Source organism: Bos grunniens, chromosome 15 (assembly GCF_055505025.1).
Source record: "Bos grunniens cultivar Pamir isolate PY7600 chromosome 15, Bosgru_T2T1.0, whole genome shotgun sequence".
Lineage (NCBI taxonomy): Eukaryota > Metazoa > Chordata > Mammalia > Artiodactyla > Bovidae > Bos > Bos grunniens.
Window position 1 is genome coordinate 5,722,915 of NC_141179.1, and position 25,686 is coordinate 5,748,600.

Sequence of the window (25,686 nt, forward strand, 5' to 3'; positions counted from 1 at the left end):
GCAAAAGTAGATGTTTGGATTTATCTTGCTTTTTCTATACCAACGGATGTTGGCAATCTGATCTCTGGGTCCTGTGCCTTTTCTAAATCCAGCTTGAATATCTGGAAGTTCTCGGTTCACATACTGTTGAAGCCTGACTTGAAGAATTTTGAGCATTACTTTACTAGCGTGTGAGATGAGTGCAATTGTGCAGTAGTTCGAACATTCTTTGCCATTGCCTTTCTTTGGGGTTGGAATGAAAACTGACCTTTTCCAGTCCTGGGGCCACTGCGGAGTTTTCCAAATTTGCTGGCATATTGAGTGCAGCACTTTCACAGCATCATCTTCCAGGATTTGAAATAGCTCAGCTGGAATTCTATCACCTCCACTACCTTTGTTCATAGTGATGCTTCCTAAGGCCCACTTGACTTTGCATACCAGGATGTCTGGCTTTAGGTGACTGATCAGACCACTGTGGTTATCTGGGTCATCAAGATCTTTTTTGGATAGTTCTTCTGTTTATTCTTGCCACCTCTCCTTAATATCTTCTGCTTCTGTTAGGGCCATACAGTTTTTGTCCTTTATTGTGCCCATCTTTGCATGAAAAGTTCCTTTGGTATGTCTAATTTTCTTGAAGTGATCTCTGGTCTTTCTCATTCTGTTGTCTTCCTCTATTTCTTAGCACTGATCATTGAGGAAGACTTTCTTCTCTCTCCTTGCTGTTCTTTGGAACTCTGCAACCAGATGGGTAATTTACTGCAGTTTCTAAATCAGCATTTGCTGCTGTACTCTGCACATTTGTGTTCTAAGGTTAGCCTCTTTACTTAAAGTTCATTAACCGTTCTCTGCTAGCTTCACACTGTTCTCCTGCATCATCCTCATCTCTCTCGGCCTTCACGGAATTGAAGAGAGTTAGGGTGTCTCTTCAGATTGTTGCTGTTTAGTCACCAAGTTGTGTGGGACTCACTGTGACCCCACGGACTACAGTCAGCCAGGCTGTCCCTGGGATTTCCCAGACAGGAATACTGGAGTGGGCTGCATTTCCTTCCCGACCCAGAGACTGAACTCAAGTCTCCTGCACTGGCAGATGGGTACTTGACTCATGAGCCACCAGAGAAGCCCTCTCCTGTTTAGGTTTCAGTTTAAGAGAATGTTGTGGCTGATCTGGTCTATAAAGACCTTTAAAACTCCCTCCATATCAGTAATAAGACCGTCTCACTTTCTTATCAACCACGTGTCCACTGGAGTAGCACTTTTTAAAAACCTCTTCCTTGGTATTGGGGTATCGCTGACTAGCCGTACTGTGACAATTTCCAGTGAACAGTGAAGGGACTCAGTCACACACACACACATCATTCGCCCCCAAGCCCCTATGCCATCCAGTCTGCCACGTGACAGTGGGCAGAGCTGCACGTGCTGTACAGTATGTCTCTGCTGGTGACTCATCTTATACACAGCATCTGCACATGGCAACACCAAAGTCCCTAATTAGCCATTCCTCCGGCAACCATGAGTTCGTTCTCCAAGTCTGTGAGTTGGAGGAGCACTTTTAATTTCCTTCAAGACCTGTTCCTCTGTAATCACAACTTGGCTAACCATTTGGCACAAGAAACCTAGCTTTCAGCCTGTCTCAGCTTTGGACATGACTTCCTCACTAAGCTTAAGGAGAGACGTGTGACCCTTTGCCTTGAGGCCGTTTTAGTGTTATTAACTGAACTAATTTAAATTTGTTGTCTCGGGGAACAGGGAGGCCAGAGGAGAGGGGGAAAATCAGGAGAGAGCCGGGCATCAGAGCAGTCAGAACACACGACAGTTATCACTTAAGTTCAACGGCTCGTGTGAGAGTTATTTGGCACCTCAAAAATAATTGTAAGACTAACAGCAAAAAATCACTGACCACAGATTACTATACCAAAGAATAATGAAGCTTGAAATATTGTGAGAGTTACTAAAATGTAACACAGAGACACAAGTGGAACAAATGTTGTTTGAAAAATGGTGCCAAAAAACTTGCTTGACACAAGACTGCCACAACCTTCAACTTGTAAAAACTATAGTATTTGCATGCATGCACGCTCAGTGGCTTCAGTTGCGTCTGACTCTTTGTGACCCTATGGACTGTAGCCCACCAGGCTCCAGGGAAGAATACTGGAGTGGGCTGCCGCACCCTCCTTCAGGGGATTTTCCCTACCCAGGGATTGAACCCAAGTTTCTGACATCTCCCGCACTGGCAGGTGGGTTCTTTAACAGTAGCACCATCTGGGAAGCCCAAGTGCAATAGAACAAGGTATGCCTGTAGGGGGCTTCCCAGGTGGCACTAGGCGTAAAGAATTTGCCTGCCAATACAGGTAGACATAAGAGACAAGAGTTCAAACCCTGGGTCAGGAAGATCCTCTGCAGGCGGGCATGGCAACCCACGCCAGGTTTCTTGCCTGGAGAATCCTATGGACAGAGGAGCCTAGTGGGCTACAGTCCACAGGGTGGTGGAGAGTCAAACACAACCGAAGTGACAGAGCACGCATGTACGCATGCCCGTACTGACTGAAATATGTGTTTTATTTGGAAAATACATGAAATATAGAAATTATCTTTAAAAAGTGAAAATAGTTCTCATTATCATTTCTTTCTTTAACAAATACAACTTTAAACTCCATAAGGCAGGAATTGTATCTGTTTTTCTCACCATTTGGAATCCAGAGCCAAGTATAAATGCAATTATTATTTCTAATGTTAAAGATAAATATATGTGCATTAATTTATTTTATACAATTAATTGTCAAAAAACTGGAACATTTTAAATTAGACGAAAAACTCATGAGAAATATTTAACCATTTAAGATAACACAGGTGACACTCTTATTACTGGGAATTGCATGTTAGCCACTCCACCCAATAAAACTCCAATGAAAACCACATGGCATTTCATATGAACTTAGTTTTATTAATTGGGTTTTAATAACCCAATTAATTTTGACTCATGATAGCATTTGAACTGTCAGTGTCAATCATTCTAAACTATTCAGTAATGGTAAAGAGCCAAAAATGTTCATTGCATTGTGAATTTTCATAGTTTAGAACTAGCTGTAAATCATTGGGATCTTATATTTTGACCTTGACAGTTAAAATATACAAATTCTTCCAAAAGAAAAAAGGAACTAAAAGTAAGTCAAAGAAATCACTTTAACCTTCATTGTATTTTATTTACTGAGATAAAATATTAAGATATTAAAAAAGAAATTACTCCTGTAATTTTCAGGTACAGGTAAAGAAAGAGTAAAGTAAGTAAAGAGTAAAGAAAGCAGCAATATCAAACTATTATAAGTAGTAAGTATAACTGATTCACTCTTTCTCATTCATCTCATTCTCCCTAAAAGACAAAAAAATTACTCTTCCTTTAATAGAGAGAAAAGACAACTAAAAAATGTAACATAAATATCAATAAAAAGAAGGAAAATCATCAACCACTATCTAGCCTAATACACATCAACCAATTAAATAGGAAGACAATCTTTAGAAATGGAATAATACTCAAGCCAGGAAACAAACAAAAAATGTCATACATTTTGTGGCAGTAAAATTCCAAAAATATTCAGGATTCTACCCTCAGTTGTTCAAACACTAACCTAGGTACTCCTGTCAAAGGATTTTGCAGATGTAACTAAGGTTATGGATCTTAAAATAAGATTATCCTGGATTAGCCAAGGGTGCCAATTTAATCATTTAAGCTTTGGAAAGCAGAAAACTTTCTCCAGCTTAAAGTCAAAGAGATGCAGCCTGAAGGAGGGGCAGGAAGCTGAGGGAGAGGGGCAGTCAGAGAGGTGAAGCTGAGAAGAAATCAGTCTCCACTGCTGGCTATGAAGAAGGAAGGAGGGGCACAAAGTGAATCAAAGAACGCAAGAAGCTTCTAAAAACTGAGACAGGCTTCTACAACCTCCAAACAACAGAAAGAACCTTGGCTCTCCAACTGCATGGGGCAAATTCAGCTGAATGAGTTAGGAAATGGATTCTTCCCAGAAGTTCTCAGTAAGAGTCCAAGTGACCAATACCTGGATTTAACCCTGTGTGACTCGGATCAGAGAAACCAGGAGCGCCTACCAGACTTCTGACCTATACAGTTAGGAGATAACAAATGGGGGTTGCTCTAAGCTGTTAATTTGTGGCAATTTATTACCATAGCAATAGAAATGAACAAACATTTCCTAATGCCAGTGAATAAGAGAAGTAGACAAGTGTAAAATAAGGAAAAGTTTCAAGGCCCAAAAAGACTTTTTGATGAAGAAACTTTTACATCATCTGTGAACATATCTCTTTAATACCTCAATACAGACAGCATAATATTGTAATCAGAATAGTTATTAAATCAGAATTACAGAAGTTAGAATATCTGCATCTGGCAACTGCTATTTTTAAAAAGTAATGCAGTAGATTGTGCCAGTATACAAGGCTTGGTTTGTAGGATTATATTGAAGCTGGGAAGCCCTACATTAAAGCAGAATGCCTGAAAGTTTTAAGGATTGCTCTGCTAACTTAAATCCTCAAAGCAAAACTACTTTCATAAGCGCATCTTTATAAGTTACTATTTTAAAGTTTATAGATTATAAAGAGCATTGCTAAAACTTAATAAAAATTTTTCCATATGAATGATGCTCGAGAAATTATACTTGAAATCAAATCTCTAAAATTTGATTAAAAAGATAAGTGCTTGTCATTTTCCAGCAGTATGAACTTTTAAAACTTATTCATGAAATAAAGTGCACCATTTTATATAAAAACTGCATTAATAAAACACTTGACCAAATAGTCACCCAGCCGTACACCAGTACATATATTTGTTTAGAAATAGAGTATAATTTTAGAAGCATATTAAACTTTCAAAGAATTTGAATATGTGAATATTATGAGGTTTTTCACTTCATGTCATTAAAACTTAAATATCATTTAACCTAGAGATGACATAGTATAATACAGAAGTACTCCAGAGGACAGACAGAGGGTCAAATGACAGATTCAGTGAGAAAGGTCATGTGCAGTGGGGCACAGAGAGGATATTTTCAATGACTAAACGGGCAAGGGAAGAAGAGTCTACTGAGAACCTTTCTGCAATTGCATTTTACTTAAACCTGTATTTCACTTACACAAACAGACAGAAAGTATATAAATGAGCAAGAAAATGTCAGTTAGTGTTAAGAAGTGGGTAAAGAATTAAAGCAGGTAGATGTGCTGGTATTGATTAGATGACCCAGAAAAGCCTCTCTGAAAATGTTAACATTTGAATGATACAGAGGAGACAACCATTTAAAAAGAAAGGAAAAAAGCAGCAAGTAGACAGGACAACTAAGATCAAGGCATCACTTCATGGTAAATAGATGGGGAAGCAATGGAAACAGTGAGAGACTATTTTGTTGGGCTCGAAAATCACTGCCGATGGTGACTGCAGCCATGAAATTAAAACATGCTTGCTCCTTGGAAGAAAAACTATGACCAACCTAGACAGCATATTAAAAAGCAGAGACATTACTTTGCCAACAAAGGTCCATCTAGTCAAAGCTATGGTTTTTCCAGTAGTCATGTATGGATGTGAGAGTTGGACCATAAAGAGAGCTGAGCACCGAGGAATTGATACTTTTGAACTGTGGTGTTGGAGAAGACTCTTGAGAGTCCCTTGCACTGCAAGGAGATCCAACCAGTCCATCCTAAAGGAAATCAGTCCTGAATATTCACTGGAAGGACTGATGCTGAAACTGAAGCTCTAAATACTTTGGCCACCTGATGTGAAGAACTGACTCATTTGAAAGGACCCTGATGCTGGGAAAGACTGAAGGCAGGAGAAGAAGGGGACGACAGAGGATGAGATGGTTGGATGGCATCACCAACTCAATGAACATGAGTTTGAGTAAGCTCCGGGAGTTGGTGATGGACAGGGAAGCCTGGCGTGCTGCAGTCCATGGGGTCGCAAAGAGTCAGACACGACTGAGCAATTGAACTAAACAGAACTGATTTATAACTCTTACAGCAGCCAGATTCTCAAAATGTACTTTACAAATTAATGGCTCAACTATCAAATTACTTAAATATGAAAATCAGCTACAACAGATCATATGCAATTTGACTATGATGGGTACCTACTGTTTTATACCTGCAACCCTTCCCCTCATTTCTGAGTAAGCCCCACTCTACCTGTGACTTCTTTGGGGGAAAAATCCTGTGTCAGATATTACTGTTGGAATTAGCTACAGAGGTGGATATGTTACCCAAGCAAGAAAATCAGAGTCCTTCTGTAGAGTTTTTTACAGTAAAAGTGGGAAAGAAAGTTTCTTTCACTACAAGCTTTAAACTACATGCTGAATCAGTAGCCTTATCCTTCAGCATATATATGAACCATGAGATTAAGGGCAACACATAAGCAGGAATCAGAGAGACAGAAAAAAAAAAAGAAAGAAAAAGGAAAAGACAAAGATAGGGAGAGAGAAAGGAGCAGAGACGTGCAGAGAGAAACTACAAGGCAGGGCAAAGGAAGGAAACCTTCTGCTGTTATCAGAGTCCATGAAACCAACTGGCCCAGAGGCCACCCCTACTTTTTCTAACCAAGAGTTAGGTGGATAAACACTCTATCAGATATGAGTAAAAAGTACCTAGCAAATAAACATTCAACAGGGATGCATAAATAGGGATATTTTCTCTCCATGCTAAACAAAAGGAAAGCAAAGAATATATCCATAGACATACTTTGACATATTCTTCACTAACCAGACAAGTGACCATTCTAAATGGAGCCTCAAAAATATGTGCGCGCATATGTGTGAACATGTGTGCAAGTACACCCACAGGGATAAAGGACATCTTGCCAAAACAGAAAATAGCCATTATGTTAAACACTGGGTTAGTGAGCATAATGGGTTGAAATGTAGCCCCCAAAAAGAGACATGCTGAAGGCCTAATCTCAGGATCTCAGAAGATATAATTAGTTAACTTCAGACGAATTCAGACTGGACTAAGGTGAACTCCCAATTAAATATGACTGCTTTCCTTATAGGAAGACAGCTGTGTGAATTCTGAAACACACAGGGCAAATGTCAAGTGATAATGAAGACAAATATTCAAATTATACACCCTTACACGCCAAAGAACACGGAAGACTGCAAGCAAACCACCAGGATCTGGGAAAAGGCAAGGAAGGATTCCTCTACAGGTTTCAAAGGCCTTGCCAAATCTTGATTTCAGACTTCTAACTTCCAGAATTATGACACCATACACGTCTGTTGTTCTAATCCACCCAGCTTGTGGTCCTGAGGGCAGCCCTGGAAAACTGATACTGCTAAGAGTGGAAATGGAGGTGCATATGGAAAAACTTCATCTAAGGTTGAGGCAAATTTTTTTATGTTAGCATCTGCCAAGAACATCTCTCTAATCTGAGAATAAATCTTGAGTCCTTCAGTATTTAAAGAGCACAGACTTTGGAGCTGGGTTTGAATTCTATCATTTAGTTGTGTGATCTTGTTTCCTCATTTTTAAATGGATGTAAAAATAGCCTCTCATATGGTTTTTGTGAAGATTAAATTACACAGCACTTATGACTAGTACCTGGCATAGAGTAAGAGCTATTAAAATATTAACAATGATTATTATTGTTATAAACATTCACGTTTAAGGAAAGAATGAGTTCACTAGGGTAAAATTAATCCTTTGAGTTAAGAGATAATTTTTCAAATAATACTGTGATATATGTGAATATAATAGTTTTGCATATTGAAAACAGAATGATTATTTGGTACTGTGAAGTTTTTCAATGTTAAGCATGGAAGGCCCAGTATATTTTTCAATTTCATAAAACATTGTGCTAGCTTATTTATATGAGAAATTCAAATATAGAGAAAAACATGCATATGTTAGGTTTACTTGATTGAAATATACACAAGCTTTGATTAAACACAGTTTATATATAATATTTCATATATATTATGTGGAAATATTAAATATAAATGGAGAGTTTCTAGAAAAAATTGTCAGCATGCTATTTTAATTGTGCCAACATATTTCCAACATAATTCTAAAACCGCGTGTGGTTTAGAATAACAAAAATCCATTATTCTTGGATTACTGAGCTTCAAGTAAAATTGTTTTCATATTCTCTTTGAAATAGTTTTTCCAAACTTTTCTAGTACAAATGTTAATATGGTATGCTATTTCAAATGAGTGATAACTTTAAATGCTTCCTTTAAAACTAATTAAAAGGCTTAACAAATATGTATTGCACAGATGTTTACAAACTAAAGATATACAAATTATTTTTGTTTTACAGCAAAAATAACTCATTTTGAAGGCTTTATTATCTAGGACTCTGGGACTTCTAAGGTGGTGCTAGTGGTAAAGAACCCTCCTGCCAACGCAGGAGCTGCAGGAGATGTTGGTTTGATCTCTGGGTCAGGAAGATCCTCTGGAGAAGGAAACAACAACCCTCTCCAGTATTCTTGCTTGGGAAATCCCATGGATAGAGGTTCATATGGTCACAGAGTCAGATATAACTGAAGTGACTTAGCACATACGCATGGAATCTGTATATTTAATTTTATCTAAATCATACATCTGATGCCCTGCTTTGAAATTCTGACCATAGATGAATGTCTAAAAATCTAAAGTGTTTCCATAAGAAAAGAATTTTTAAAAGTTCAAACATCCTAGCTAGGTATAGGGTGTCAATTATGCATCAAATTTAACACAAAATTAATTATGGCCATATCCAACACAAACAAATATTTCTTTAAGCCAAGTAGAGTTATAAGACAACTAGGATACAGGAGGAAAGTGTATAATCTTTCAAAACTAAGGTCAGCATAAAATAAAATGTAAAATAAAAACAAATAATTTGGATCTTCTGCCCCAAAGAAAACATACAGATGGCCAAGAATCATATGAAAGATGCTCAGCATCACTAAATATTAGAGAAATGCAAATCAAAACTACATAAGGTATCATCACGTCACACCAGTCAGAATGGCCATTATCAAAAAATCTACAAACCATAAATGCTGCAGAGAGTGTGTAGAACAGGTAATCCTCCCACACTTTTGGTGGGAGTGTAAATTGATACAGCCACTATGGAGAACAGTATGGAGATACCTTAAAAAACTGAACTAGGGCCACAGTATGATCCAATAATCCCACTGCTGGGCATATGCCCAGAAAAAAAATTCAGAAAGATATATGCACCCCAGTGTTCAATGCAGCACTATTTACAACAGCCAGGACATGAAAGCAAGCTAAATGTGGATCAACAGAAGAATGGATAAAGAAGAGGTGATACATATATATATAATTACTTAGTCATCAAAAAATGAAATAATGCAATTTGCAGCAACATGGATGAACTTAGAGATTATCATACTGAGTGACATCAGAGAAAGACAAATACTATATGATATCACTTATATGTGGAATCTAAAAAGAAAAAAATGGCTTAAATCTACTTATTTACCGAGCAGAAATAGAGCCACAGGTGTAGAAACAGAAATTATGGTTACAAAGGGGGAAAGAGGGGAGTAAACTGGGAGACCGGGGCTGACATACACACTGTGCATGTGCTCCCGTCGTGTCTGACTCTCCACAGCCCCATGGACTGTGGTCCACCAGGCTCATCCACCAGGTATTTCCAGGCAAGAACACTGGAGTAGCTTGCCACTTTCTGCTACAGTGGGTCTTCCCAACCAAGGGTCAAATCAGTGTCTCCTGCATCTCCCGCAGTGGCAGGTGGGTCGTTTGCCACTAGTGTCACCTGGAAAGCCCATGTACACACTACACATAGAAAATACATAACTAATAAGAACCTGCTGTAGGGAACGGAAAACTACTCAGCACTCTGCCATGACCTACACAGGAAAACAATCTTTTTTTTTTTATAGTTCATCAATTTATATAGTTGTATTTTATTTTTATTTTTAAACTTTACAATATTGTATTAGTTTTTGTAAATATTGAAATGGATCTGCCACAGGTATACATGTGTTCTCCATCCTGAACCCTCCTCCTTCCTCCCTCCCCATACCATCCCTCTGGGTCGTCCCAGTGCACCAGCCCCAAGCATTCAGTATCGTGCATCGAACCTGGACTGGCGACTTGTTTCATACATGATATTATACATGTTTCAATGCCATTCTCCCAAATCTCCCCACCCTCTCCCTCTCCCACAGAGTCCATAAGACTGTTCTATACATCAGTGTCTCTTTTGCTGTCTCGTACACAGGGTTATTGTTACCATCTTTCTAAATTCCATATATATGCATTAGTATACTGTATTGGTGTTTTTCTTTCTGGCTTACTTCACTCTGTATAATAGGCTCCAGTTTCATCCACCTCATTAGAACTGACTCAAATGTATTCTTTTTAATGGCTGAGTAATACTCCATTGTGTATATGTACCACAGCTTTCTTATCCATTCATCTGCTGATGGGCATCTACGTTGCTTCCATGTCCTGGCTATTATAAACAGTGCTGCGATGAACATTGGGGTACACGTGTCTCTTTCCCTTCTGGTTTCCTCAGTGTGTATGCCCAGCAGTGGGATTGCTGGATCATAAGGATCATAAGGAAAACAATTTTTTAAAAAGTGGATATATGTATAACTGGTTCACTTTATTGTACAGCAGAAACTAATGCAATACAGTATATCAACTATACTCCAATAAAAATTAATTAAAAAAAAATAATTCAGGCCAGTGGTCTAGGTCTAGGAAAGAAGTGTACTTACCCAGAGTTTTACATGCAAATAGGGCCATGGCACTTTGCAGTCTGTCTGGTCTGAGAGTCTGTACCACAAGAACCTTAAAATAGAAGTGCAGAGTATTTTTAAACAATAAAGTTCCCACAACAACTATAATTGAAGAATGATGCTAATTAATTTAAAAAATGCTTACCACAATATTTCCTATGCCTATAACTGTCATAATAGGTATATAAAAATACATTTCTTTAATAGCCAAAATATTACTAAAATCCATCAGATCTATTGCTGTTATTTAGTCTCTAAGTCGTGTCCAATTCTCGCTGCCTCTTGGATTGTAGCCCGCCAGGCTCCTCTGTCCATGGGATTTCCCAGGCAAGAACACCAGAGTGCCATTTCCTTCTCCAAGGGATCTTCCCAACCCAGGAATCGAAACCGCATCTTCTGCCTGGCAGGCAGGTTCGTTATCACTTAGCCACCTGGGAAGCCCTCAGATCTATTATCAAAGGTAAACATCAGCATGTACTGGTCATAGTGCTAGCTGTCTTCAGAAGCTAACAAAGGGCCCAATGACAAGTGAAAATAAGAGTCTGTAGCTGAGGCATTCCTGGTGATGGCAGCGCAGAGACAGAAAACTCCTGAATTTTTCAAATCACCAATTTTATGCTGAATCATGTCTAGTTCTAGATGCTTAGGTTTTCAAATGAAGTTTTTCTTTCTTTTTTTTCTTTTTCTTAAACACACCTGATGAAACAGAACTTCAAAAGGAGAAAACAAAGGGGACAGAACCAAAACCAGCAGCATAGTGAAGAGAAAGGGCAGAGTGATAAAGAACCCGCCTGCCGATGCAGGAAATGTAGGAGATGAGGGTTTGATCCCAGGTCCGGAAGATCCCCTGGAAAAGGAAATTGCAACCCACTCTGGTATTCTTGCCTGGAGAAACCAGTAAACAGAAGAGACTGGCGGGCTGCCATCCATGGAGCCGCAAAGAGTTGGACATGACTCAGTGCTGAGGATACGCGCACACATAAACGCAAGGGTCATCTCCTGGAGCATCAACTCCCCTGTCCTCTCCAACGCTAAGGTTTGGTCTAGCCAACAGGGACACAAGCTCCCTGTTCCTTAGCATAATGTCTTTTTTTTCGTTAGACAGAACCCTGGGAAATGTGTGAAGAACCTGAACAATAAATACCTTAATCACTTTCTATACGGATACTCTATTCCAAGATCCTCCTTGGGTCGGAGGCAGGGGGAGTAATAAAAGCTTGGTGGGAAACACACTGCCCAGAAACACTGTCTGGGATTTCCCCGTCTGGATAGGGTGGCAAGACCAGAGAGCCCTTGCCCACGTACACCCCAAGGTTAAGTGACACCTGAGGGCAAAGCTTTCCTTTAAATGGCTTCTGAACAACAAGAGAAACATTTAATACTTGTATGCATTTAGATAATTTACCTGCTGAAATAAAGAAACTTTCTTTATAAGACTAGATGGAAACTCTTGCTCACACATTGAATTATGATAATAGGTACGCCACAAAGCTACATCTTCAAAGCACAGGGTCTGATAAAGACTGGGAAGAGCAATCTAAAAAATAAAAATAAAAATATATAGTGAGCAACAAACAAATATAAATACAGACATACAAACATACATACTAAATACATACACACACATGCATACTAAAAAACAGTAAGTGGAAATTCCTGATAGATATTATGTTTTCTAACTCATGTTGGCTTATTCAATCATGTCTAAGTCAGAAATAGTATGGTGCATGTACCTAATCCAGAATTAAAAGCAAGTATTTCTAAAGTAATACGACATCAATTCTTGTACATTAACAAATCTTTTCTCTATGTAAAAACATGTGTACCTATCTCCACCTTGTGGAGAAAAGAATACTTTCACTAAAACCAAGTACAAACTTTAAACACTGCCACAATAAGAGTTCCATTTTAGAGTGTAAAGATATGCCTAGTTACAACTTCAACTCTTTATTTTCTAAGTGACCATAAGTGACTATATCATTTTATGCCTTAGCTACTTCATCTGTGAAATGGGTAACAATGTTGAAAATATATAATGAGAAGATCCATTTTTAAATTCTGCATAATACCTCGAACATAAGAAGGTGGGGAGGGGAAAGAAGAGAGGGGAAAAAAGAGTGGGAAAAATCCCACTATATTTGGAAAACATATATCAAAGGCATGGACTGTGGTATCAGAATGCTCAAATTAAAATCACAATTTCAAAACTTCCCAGCTATTTGATCTTGGGTAAATTATTTAACTTGTCTACACCTCAGCCTGCCCTTCTTAAAAGCAAGCATAATTATGACCTCTTGAATATGTTATCGTGATAATAAAGATAATACATCTGAAGCATTTAATATGATGCCTGGCACATAACAAGTCCTCAAAAATATGTATGAAATTTAAGTGAAAATTCAGGTTCAAGCATTTAGCAATTCACTGCATAGATTCTCATTTCTTATCCATAAAAAGAAAGTTAATATCTCCCTTTTAAGATTTGTGTGATAATAGTTCATTTGAAAATGTTTTATAAACTAAAATGATAATAAAACATTAATATATATTATAAACATTCTCTGAAAAGGAAAGCTGCCTTTCCTCAATGTTTTGCATTTCTTTACTTAACAAGAAATTAGTATGTGAAAAAAAATAACTATACTTTTATAGGTTAATACAGTTAAGGTTTTTCGCCAAGAATAACATCTCAGTAGATCAATTGTTCAAACAATTTTAACTGTACCATAAAGATTAATATTAATTTTCCATTAGGAGCACATGAAATATTTCACAGGTCCTGCCCAATAATCCAGAAATTCTTTTTATAATTCTATTTTTTATAATTCTTCAAATTCTATTTTTTATAATTATTGATTTTTTATAATTTTTATAATTATAATTTTATAATTATAAATATAATTATAATTATTGATTTTTTGCATTCTAGTAAAGTTGTTTAAAAAAATATGTTTCTTACCATAGGTGAACAGTTGAGTGCAAAAGATATTAAAAGGTGAATAGAAGTGAGAGAGATAATTTGATTTTGAAACCTTTTCAACATAAGTATCATACTGCATTCTATTACTGATCCTAAATTACTCTATTAATAAGGTATCCACATATCATATTAGAGGACATTTCATTTACTTATCTTTCTATTCCCTATAGGTATACAGCACAGAATCTTGACCATGTGGAGATTCAATATGTTATACAGTGAATGATAGATTCAATTAATTAATTATTCATCACAGTGTTAATCAGAATAATTCTTGAATATTCTTTTACCCACAGATTTTACGTCATTTTCACAGAAATATCAACACCAAGTATGAAGTGGTAGAACATAAAAATATAAACAGAAATAATGCAACTATTAAAAAATTAAATATCCTTCAAAGTAAGAAAGGAATACCTTTAATGTTGCCACTGCCCAGCTTCTTTCCTGATCTATCCAAGATGGAAGTTGATCACGTATTCTTTGCTGAGAGTCCTTTTTAAATTAGAGCAATTACTTCCCTTGGTACATTTGGTAAAATTCAGACTTTAAAAAATTTTTGTTAAACTGACCAGCTAATTTTATGAACACTTTTTGGTTTTTAAGAAGAACTTCATTCTATGTATTTTTTATTTGTATCTATTTTACAAATCAATATGGTAAAATTCTATATAAGGTATAGATAACGATTTAGAAAAATGTAACATTTATTTTCATAATGCTTATTCCTTTGTAAAACTTCAGAAAAACTCAAATGTAATATGAAATTACTATAAAACTGCATTATTTTAATTATATCTTGCATTTCCAACATAATCTAGGTTTTGCATTACAGTTTGGATAGGCTGCTTTGAAGAATAATTTTATCCATTACCTATCGAGGTAGAAAATTACTGGAAAAAAGTTAATTTGAATAAAGTTTCAAAAGATAAGTGAAGTAATTCTTAATTTCACTTATTTAAGAAAATTTTCCTAGCTATACTACAAGATTTGAGTTTCTTAGAGTTACAAAATACATATACTGAAAAAAGAAACCATATTAATTTTTTATGCTTAATTAAATATTCTCAAAAAAAAATATGCCCTCAAGGACAAAAAAAATATATCAGTCCATTTTATATTAGGGCAATAGAGGGAAGGACATATTCCTCTAATTAAAATATAATTTCAACAGTAACTTAAAACTACTCTGAAGCAAATTATATTTCATGAAGTCAAAACCAGAATTACTTTCCCTAAGAATGAAATAATAATTTTAATTACTCCAACTTACAACTTTCCGCAACATGTCTCCAACAACCACACCTGTAAATGTATCCCATTCCTATTTAACAAAAATATGAGAAACACACAAAAGATAAATATTCTAACCATTTAACAAATCTTTTTAAATTTCCCCATAAGACAGCTTACAATTTAGCTTTCTAAAATACATGGAGGAAAAAACTCCTTTCATATCTTCCCAATTCCTCATATATTATGAGTTTATGTACCTTACCAATATAAAACGTTATATTGGTACCATACCAACATTAAAATGAAATCTATTAGAATAATTATAAGAAAAAATATAAACACATTAAACACATGTGAGTCTTAACATCTAAAAATTAAAATGTCTATATAATTAGCATTTGTCATTATCTTTAATTTGTCCTATTACATGCCATTCTTCACTAATATATAAGAAGTAAGATGCATCAGAAGTTTAAAAATTGTGTATACTGGGAAAAATAGAGAAAAGTCCCACCATTAATTTATCTTTTCCAACGTATAGGGAGAAGACGGCCATTGCTACTTTTTTTTTCCTAATTAACTCATGGAATCAAAATTGATCAAGTTGTTACAGAATCTAGAGCTCTTTGAAAACCTATGTCTTCACTCTGGGTTATCCGATCAGATAATTATGGGCACTACCATTTTATTTGTTACACATTGGCCAGCATAAGAATAATAAAATTTGAGTGCAATATGGAAAAAGTACCAAAGCAACATACTACCTCCACTCACTCTTCCTACTGGAGTTATACAGTCACAAATAAGTAAAATGAAAATTATTACTACTATTTTATGTGAGTCAAGGAAAAGTGTTCTTTTCCCAATGATAATTTATTTATACTTCAAGAGGAAAAACTAAGTCTCATACAACAGAGCTTATTGATCATGATGAAAAGTATACAGGAAGAGGGAAATGCATCAAAGTAAATGGTATAAATAAAAGTAGCCAAATTAAAATCAGGAGAAATTTATACAAGTCAACCAGAGTATTTGGAGTTAGAAAGAAATAGAGAGAGAACAGTCATATGGAATGGCACGTATTCAAATAAGCAGAACCAAGAGCGTAGTTCAAGTCTGATCATACTGTTAAAGGTTACCAGGTCACCAGGTCAGAGTGCACTGTCCGTATACTATTCCCTGCCGCTCTGGCTACTGCAAGCCCACTTTAATGAAAATGGCAGAATAATGAGGAAAATCACTTACAAAAATTTTTTAACATTAGAAGTAAATCAGAGATGGAACTTAGCCCTATCTTAAAGGCCATTTCTTTCAAGTCTGAGAGGAGGTTATATGGCAGACCAGAAATGAAGACATAAACAAAAGAAGATAAATTATACATTAGAAGATTAATATAAATCTTCAGATTCAAGAAGGTGGTTTCTGAGAATGACCCACTCTTGTTTCACGTGCTGATTCTAAGCATGCCAATGTAAATAAATAATGTACTGGTATACTCGTATAGCTTCATATTTTTATATTTATCAGCCCCACTGCTTAGATGAGGAAAATAAGAAGGCTGATTCTTCTGGTGTCCTGGAAAAGTACACTTGTGTTCAGAAAAATCTTGGTAGTATGGCAACTTAAGAGTTCTTTCGCTGCCTTATCATTCCTTCAGAATATCTGGCTCAACCACAGGAGAGTAGAACTGGAAATCAGCATCATACACTAAATTTCTAACTAAGTAAAAAATGAATAGGTTGATATGGAAATTCCAGCCTTAAGCAATTTCTAATCTAACCAAAAGTCCACCTGTTACCAAATTTCCATGCAACTCATAATATTTTCCTCCTTTTCTTCCACTTACATTTTCTTGAAAAAGTTCAGGATGCATGCCTCTAATGAAATGCAAAGCGAACATCAACTGATCAGCCTGAAAAGAATAACAGATATTATTTTGCTTTTTCTAAATGTCTGTTTTTGGAAAAGCATAGTCCTTAAATTATGGCTCATAAATTCTATACTCTATCATCTAATAATTTACTTTTATCAATATAAAAATGACTATTCAGATGGCATCTACATAGGACAATGCTTCTAAGTTGGCAGTGGAAGTATAGAGACCAAATATTTAGAAACAGTGCCAAGGAATAATCAGTGTATACATCTCATTAAAACAACAACAACAAAAACGATTTAACTAGATAAAATCCAACTGTGAGGTTTAGATTAGACATTATTAACCAGATCAACCTCTTGCATTCAGATCAGATCAGTTGCTCAGTTGTGTCCGACTCTTTGCGACCCCGTGAATCGCAGCACGCCAGGCCTCCCTGTCCATCACCAACTCCTGGAGTTCACCAGACTCACGTCCATCGAGTCAGTGATGCCATCCAGCCATCTCATCCTCTGTTGTCCCCTTCTCCTCTTGCCCCCAATCCCTCCCAGCATCAGAGTCTTTTCCAATGAGTCAACACTTCGCATGAGGTGGCCAAAGTACTGGAGTTTCAGCTTTAGCATCATTCCTTCCAAAGAAATCCTAGGGCTGATCTCCTTCAGAACGGACTGGTTGGATCTCCTTGCAGTCCAACGGACTCTCAAGAGTCTTCTCCAACACCACAGTTCAAAAGCATCAATTCTTTGGCGCTCAGCCTTCTTCACAGTCCAACTCTCACATCCATACATGACCACAGGAAAAACCATAGCCTTGACTAGACGAACCTTTGTTGGCAAACTAATGTCTCTGCTTTTCAACATGCTATCTAGGTTGGTAATAACTTTCCTTCCAAGTAGTAGCTTCTTTTAATTTCATGGCTGCAGTCACCATCTGCAGTGATTTTGGAGCCCAGAAAAATAAAGTCTGACACTGTTTCCACTGTTTCCCCATCTATTTCCCATGAAGTAATGGGACCGGATGCCATGATCTTCGTTTTCTGAATGTTGAGCTTTAAGCCAATTTTTTCACTCTCCTCTTTCCCTTTCATCAAGAGGCTTTTGAGTTCCTCTTCACTTTCTGCCATAAGGGTGGTGTCATCTGCATATCTGAGGTTATTGATATTTCTCCCTGCAATCTTGATTCCAGCTTGTGTTTCTTCCAAACCAGCGTTTCTCATGATGTACTCTGCATATAAGTTAAATAAACAGGGTGACAATATACAGCCTTGACGAACTCCTTTTCCTATTTGGAACCAGTCTGTTGTTCCATGTCCAGTTCTAACTGTTGCTTCCTGACCTGCATACAAATTTCTCAGGAGGCAGGTCAGGTAGTCTGGTATTCCCATCTCTTTCAGAATTTTCCACAGTTTATTGTGATCCACATAGTCAAAGGCTTTGGCATAGTCAATAAAGCAGAAATAGATGCTTTTCTGGAACTCTCTTGCTTTTTCCATGATCCAGCAGATGTTGGCAATTTGATCTCTGGTTCCTCTGCCTTTTCTAAAACCAGCTTGAACATCTGGAAGTTCATGGTTCACGTATTATGGAAGCCTGGCTTGGAGAATTTTGAGCATTACTTTACTAGTATGTGAGATAAGTGCAATTGTGCAGTAGTTTGAGCATTCTTTGGCATTGCCTTTCCTTGGGATTGGAATGAAAACTGACCTTTTCCAGTCCTGTGGCCACTGCTGAGTTTTCCAAATTAGCTGTCATATTGAGTGCAGCACTTTCACAGCATCATCTTTCAGGATTTGGAATAGCTCAACTGGAATTCCATCACCTCCACTAGCTTTGTTCGTAGTGATGCTTTCTGAGGCCCACTTGACTTCACATTCCAGGATGTCTGGCTCTAGGTGAGTGATCACACCATCGTGATTATCTGGGTCATGAAGATCTTTTTTGTACAGTTTTCTGTGTATTCTTGCCATCTCTTCTTAATATCATCTGCTTCTGTTAGGTCCATACCATTTCTGTCCTTTATGGAGCCCATCTTTGCGTGAAATGTTCCTTTGGTATCTCTGATTTTCTTGAAGAGATCCCTAGTCTTTCCCATTCTGTTGTTTTCCTCTATTTCTTTGCATTGATTGCTGAAGAAGGCTTTCTTATCTCTTCTTGCTATTCTTTGGAATTCTGCATTCAGATGCTTATATCTTTCCTTTTCTCCTTTGCTTTTTGCTTCTCTTCTTTTCACAGCTATTTGTAAGGCCTCCCCAGACAGCCATTTTGCTTTTTTTACATTTCTTTTCCATGGGGATGGTCTTGATCCCTGTCTCCTGTACAATGTCACGAACCTCAGTCCATAGTTCATCAGGCACTCTATCTATCAGATCTAGGCCCTTAAATCTATTTATCACTTCCACTGCATAATCATAAGGGATTTGATTTAGGTCATACCTAAATGGTCTAATGGTTTTCCCTACTTTCTTCAATTTAAGTCTGAATTTGGCAATAAGGAGTTCATGGTCTGAGCCACAGTCAGCTCCTGGTCTTGCTTTTGCTGACTGTATAGAGCGTCTCCATCTTTGGCTGCAAAGAATATAATCAATCTGATTTCAGTGTTGACCCTCTGGTATTGTCCATGTGTAGAGTCTTCTCTTGTGTTGTTGGAAGAGGGCGTTTGCTATGACCAGTGCATTTTCTTGGCAAAACTCTATTAGTCTTTGCCCAGCTTCATTCCGTATTCCAAGGCCAAATTTGCCTGTTACCCCAGGTGTTTCTTGACTTCCTACTTTTGCATTCCAGTCCCCTATAATGAAAAGGACATCTTTTTGGGGTGTTAGTTCTAAAAGGTCTTGTAGGTCTTCATAGAACCGTTCAACTTCAGCTTCTTCAGCATCACTAGTTGGGGCATAGACTTGGATTACTATGATATTGAATGGTTTGCCTTGGAAACGAACAGAGATCATTCTGTCGTTTTTGAGACTGCATCCAAGTACTGCATTTCAGACTCTTTTGTTGACCATGATGGCCACTCCATTTCTTCTGAGGGATTCCTGCCTGCAGTAGTAGATATAATGGTCATCTGAGTTAAATTCACCCATTCCAGTCCATTTCAGTTCGCTGATTCCTAGCATGTCAACATTCACTCTTGCCATCTCTTGTTTGACCACTTCCAATTTGCCTTGATTCATGGACCTGACATTCCAGGTTCCTATGCAATATTGTTCTTTACAGCATCGGACCTTGCTTCTATCACCAGTCACATCCACAGCTGGGTATTGTTTTTGCTTTGGCTCCATCCCTTCATTCTTTCTGGAGTTATTTCTCCACTGATCTCCAGTAGCATATTGGGCACCTACTGACCTGGGGAGTTCCTCTTTCAGTATTTGTCATTGTGTACGTTATATGCTCATGAACATCCTATGTTCCCATAAATCAAGAAATTGCATTTCTAGAAATTTGTGCAAAGAGATGACAATGTACTCTACTCTAAATAAAAAATGAGGGTACTCATTGCAAGGCTTTTTACAGTGGAGGGAAAACTGAAACAATATGAATGTTCAAAAGTCTATCATGAATAATAGTCAAATTGAAGTATACAGCATAGTTCATATTGTTTATTTAAACAAATATTTTTTATATAAACAGACATGCATATATATCTGCAAAAGAAATTAGAAATAGATAATAAAGTTATAAGTGATTTGAGATTACAGGTTATTTTTGTTTCTTTATTTGATGTATTTTGCAAATTTTATAAGCTTCTGTCATTTCTGTCAAAGAAAGCAATGAGTTTACCAATATAAACAAAACCATCTGCTAAAGCACCATGTTTCCTACAGAAGTCTAATATAAACTTTATTTAGCTTTTTTCATATTATAAATCATACTTTATTCATATCTAATATTACAGGTGTGTATGATTATAAACCTACAAATAGAAGGATATTATGATACAATATATATAAAAGATACATTCAACAACAACAACAACAAAAACACTCTCCTGTAATCATTACCAGCAAGTAATCTTGCCTGCAAGAAAACCACCCTCAGTTGGAAAGAGGTAAGCCAATCATCAAGGTGGCCCAATGTCAAGATACCATGCCACAGATAACGGTACAAGAGATACCATATGATCTAGGCCAGGCCAACCAGGATATAATCTTCTATTATTTTCCAACTGGGAGATGGCAGAAGAATGCTGCTTATGGTAGAAATCTGGGTGCCTAGCTGTACCAACATACCTTTAACCATCAGAATTTAACAATGATTTTATAAAGAGGAATAACAATAATTCAAGAATAAACTTAAAATTACAGTTTACTGACAGAGAACACATTATTTCCAATTATACAGAAGCAAAATCAAGAATGAATTTAATCAAGCTTAAGAATTTTCTGAATACTTTTTTTAAAAAAAACAACTGTCAATAACCAGGGATTAAAAATATTTTGTACCTACAATATCCTTGGATCTACACAGCTTATGAGTCAGAAAATGTGGGTGTTTTACTTTAAGTTAAATTTATATCAGTTTGCTTGGGATCTGTTACAAAATAATTTAATATCAAGAGAATACATAACAAGCAAAATTTCAACTGATCATCTACAAAATTAACTAGCTGAAAGAAAAACAGTAAGAAAGTAGGCCACTGGATGATACCACCATGCCAGCACACAAACTCTGGTAAAAATTCTATTAGAGCCTATTAGAACAGGATTAATACAATATGAGGGAATCTCAACGTTTACTTTACAGCCGATACAAAAAAAAAAATCACATGTCCAGATATAATGGTTTGTTTTAATGACATCCTATTACCAAGACATCTTTGACATCATGAAAAATGGGTTTGAATTCTAGCTACAACACCTACTATATCTGAGCACCCTAGAGAAAGGTTAAATCTCTGTATCTTGGTTTCCTCCCTTATAAAACAGAACTGGTGAAGGAATCAATTAACAATATGTTAAGGCACTTAGTTCCTGGAACACTGTAAATTTTAAAAGGCGACAGGTAAAAACTATCTGCTTTACAGTAAAAAGATATACTACATAATATTGGAAAGGAAATTTATTTCAAAAATATTTCATAAATCCCATAAATCTCAGAGACTAGTAAGAAGTGGAAAGCATTATTCATTCATTTGATTTATACTTTATATATCATTTCTTTCAAATATGTTTAATGAATAGATGTTACCATATGAAGAAAAGTCTTGTTTTAATCTCAAAGAAGTTGATACAGGATAGATCTTAGGCACTCACAAGTGCCTAAGTTTGTGCCTGAACCTAAATCACACATTTTAATAAAGCAGTCCATGCACATTCACCTATACCTCCAGAAATTCTAAAGTATTATACATAATACTATAAGTTTTTAAGTTATCAAAGCAGAACTATCTAAATTATCAAGTCATTTAATAGTCACAGGTTATATAGTTTCTAAACATGCAACCAGAGAATTTCCACATTTTAAGAAAACTCATTTTTATAGAAAAAATGCAATTCAAATTAAATGATATGTAAGATAAATACAATCATGACATGCTATCAATATTCAAAATCAATGAACTAGCAAATTCATTTGAAGAAAGACACTAAGTAGGCTGCATAAGCCCAAGCTTAGAAGCACTTTCCTTGAAAAACCTTTTAATCATTTATCACCAGACAGTCTTCCTATACCATTTCAGATCTTTTAGAAATACTTCCACAAGGACAGGGAAACACTAAAAATCATATGCTCCCCCAAAATTTCCTTAAACTCTTTTCCATACTCATACCCAGTAGAGTTGGAAATTATTTAACATTCCTACAAATTCCATTATTTTGTATCTATTCCAAGCAATAAACTGTGATGAAGAAATGATGTGTAAAGGTACTAACTTGGATACAGTTTTGCTATAATCATCATAAGTTTGGGGGAGTCAAATGTGTTGCTCATCCTCTAATTACTAAAATAAACACTTCTGACCTCATGAAGAAAATAAAAGAAAAATACAGCAAATAATCAAAACTGAATATACTAGACAATTTTCTCCATTTGGCTTATAGTTTATTAAAATTCTAAATTTTCTACTACAAGTCAATCATTTTTCTGTTCCATGTCAAAATGCTTTCAATTCACTGTGATGTGAATACTAACAATCCTCTATTTCAAGAGTATATTGTTGTGACATTACCATCACTAACACAACAGCAAAATGAGCATGAGAGAAGCTCTGGCACTAAGTTTAATGTGATGCTGACTGCTAAAAACCCCAAAACTTTCACTCGAATATGAAACGGTTTCCATCCTAAGTAAGCTTAGAGTGCTAAATCTTGAGGATGTTTTACGACCTCATTTTTGTAATTGCTGTGCTTTCTGCATTTTTATTCACCACTGAAACTATAGAATGCTGAATTCACTATGAATAGATTTAATATCATTCATACAAAAATAAGGACTTTACAAAACAGATATTCCATCGTCAATTAAAAACCTGTCTTAAGAATTACAGACTACGGCCCTTTTTAAAATAATTTCAACTGCTCACAACAAAAAGTATAACTCAAGACAGCTAATGAAAAATTCTAGTTGGGTACTAAATGCTGAGGATAGTAAGCCTATAACCCCTCTGGTAGTGCAACAAAATGCTGGCTTTAAATCATGTTGGCACTGAAAAGCTTACTGTATCACTCTCTAATTACTTTATTAAAATATGACAAAAAGGTTCAGATCTCATCAGTAAATATATTACTAAAAGTAAAATAAAAACATATATTCCCTGGAAAATACAAAGGATTACAGCTATACTCAGGAAGAATTGCTAGGCCCGGCACCCAGGGCTGCTGTGGGTGCTGGCCCTCTATATCCCTCAGGTGTCCTTTACCTCTTTCACACTCCCTCCTAGGGTAAGACACTACAGCATGAACTGCTGTACCAGAAGCCCCTTACCCTCTTGGTGACAGCACCAGAAGCCATCAAGTAACTCCATGTTTCACTGCCCCTGGGCAGTCACCACTCTAACCACCCCAGGCCATCCGGGGCCCCCTGCAGCCAAGCCTCTGGCAGAGTCAAGAGAAACAAGAGTGGCCAGATCAGGAAAACTCAATGCACATGGACTACTGAAGAGCAAGTGTGTGAGCACAGACGTTCAGACCAGCCCTGCTAGACGTGAAACTGCATTGCATTTGGCTCAGATTCTGAGATGAATCATTAAGTGAATGAGGATGGCAGAGTCTCTGGGAAAAGTCCTTCTGCTTAGGCATGAAGAGAGGTGAGAGAAGAGAACACAAGTTCAGGGTATTCCTAAACTTGGTGGGGGAAAAGGAGGGGAGAGGGCTAAGGGAGGAAGGGGGACAGAATGGGCATTTTAAAACACACACTGACAACATGCATGAACCTTGAAAACATGCTAAGTGAATAAAGCAGTTACAAAGGACAAATACGTACATGACTGAACTTATATGAGATACTAAGAGCAGTCAGACTCATAGAAAGACAAAGTAGGCAGTGGTTGCCAGGGGCTGGGGGATGGGCAATTGTTTACTGGGTAGAGACTTCCAGTTTAAGACGAAAAGTAATCATGCAAATTAAATAATACAGAGATCAAAAATAAATCAATGATTAAAAATAAAATATTAAAAGAGTAATTAAAATAGACATTCTATAAAGCAAAACTTATTCTTTAAAACACAAATAGGCAAATATGGCAAGTAAAGAAGGTACAAAATAAACAACCTTAAAAATAAGGAGAAGGAAGAAAAATAAGATATTATTTATAAATCACAAAATTAAGAACAGTGGTAATATCCAGAGTTGACAAAAATGCAAAGAAGATACCTTTACTCTATCAGTAGGAGTATTAACTGGTTAATAAAAGCTGGTGTAGTGGTAAAGAATCTTCCTACAAAGCAGGAGACTTCAGGGGATGTGGATCCCATCCCTGGGTCGGGAAGATTCTCTGGAGAAGGAACTGGCAGGCAACCCACGCCAGTATTCTTGCCTGGAAAATTCCATGGACAGAGGAGCATGGTGGGCTGCAGTCCTTGGGGTCGCAAAAAGTCAGACATGACTGAGTGACTGAGCAGACATAAAAACCTTTTAGAAGGTAACTTGATAATGCGCAACAAAATTTCAAAAGGTTCGATCCTTGGACCAGCAATTATACTTACATTGAGAAATCCTGTTCAAGACACTGATACTGGAAGATCCTGAACTCACTTTCTCCTGTGGACACAGAGACTACAGCTAAATATGGAACACTTTCCTCTGTTAACTACCTAAAGACTGACTGAGCAATTACCACACACTGGGCGAAGGAGAAGAAAAGCATATCAAAGTGGGAGAGACTGGGAACAATCCTGCCATAAAACCCAGCCCTGGAACAGTGACCCAAAATCATGAGGAAAATGCAAAACCCAGACCTCTTCTTAAGGAATGAAGGGTATGATGACCCCATACTAGGTATCTCAGCTTTAGAGACCTACACCTGAGTAACAAGGTCCCAAAATATCTAGCTTTGAAAAACAACTGGGCTCACAACACGGTGTCCACAAGACTGTACTCCTCTGCTCAAAAAAGGCCCCATGCAGGAACCTGCCCCTCCCAGGGCTCGGCTGAGAAGCAGCGACTGCGATCAGATTTTAAGCCAAAGAGCTTCCCTTGGGTAGATTAAAGCGCTGGCCTGAAATGCGGGCGTCTAATTTAACATGTCAAAGAGCCTGCCTGAATGCTCTGGGCACACACAACGGTGGGCACCATCTTAACCCTCTCCCTCCGCCAGCCTGCCGCCAGCCAGCAGGCGCCATCACTGTCCTCCCTTTCTCCGGTGAGGCCATCGCTCCGCAGCTTCGCCTCGCTGCCAGCACCAGGCGCCACGTTTGCACT

General features: G+C 37.1%; 1 protein-coding gene across 4 annotated transcripts in view; it reads right to left on the reverse strand.

Annotated features, from left to right (window-relative positions):
- The window catches only part of DYNC2H1 (dynein cytoplasmic 2 heavy chain 1), a 393,081-nt gene that overhangs the window by 171,885 nt on the left and 195,510 nt on the right, over positions 1-25,686 (reverse strand). For all 4 annotated transcript variants that reach the window (XM_086338264.1, XM_086338263.1, XM_086338267.1 and 1 more), the window contains 5 exons: positions 16,805-16,870; positions 14,996-15,046; positions 14,140-14,217; positions 12,148-12,279; positions 10,722-10,794 (listed from right to left, as the gene is read on the reverse strand). In XM_086338264.1, coding sequence (XP_086194390.1) covers positions 10,722-10,794; positions 12,148-12,279; positions 14,140-14,217; positions 14,996-15,046; positions 16,805-16,870 — 400 coding nt within the window. The remainder of the gene's footprint in view (positions 1-10,721; positions 10,795-12,147; positions 12,280-14,139; positions 14,218-14,995; positions 15,047-16,804; positions 16,871-25,686) is intronic.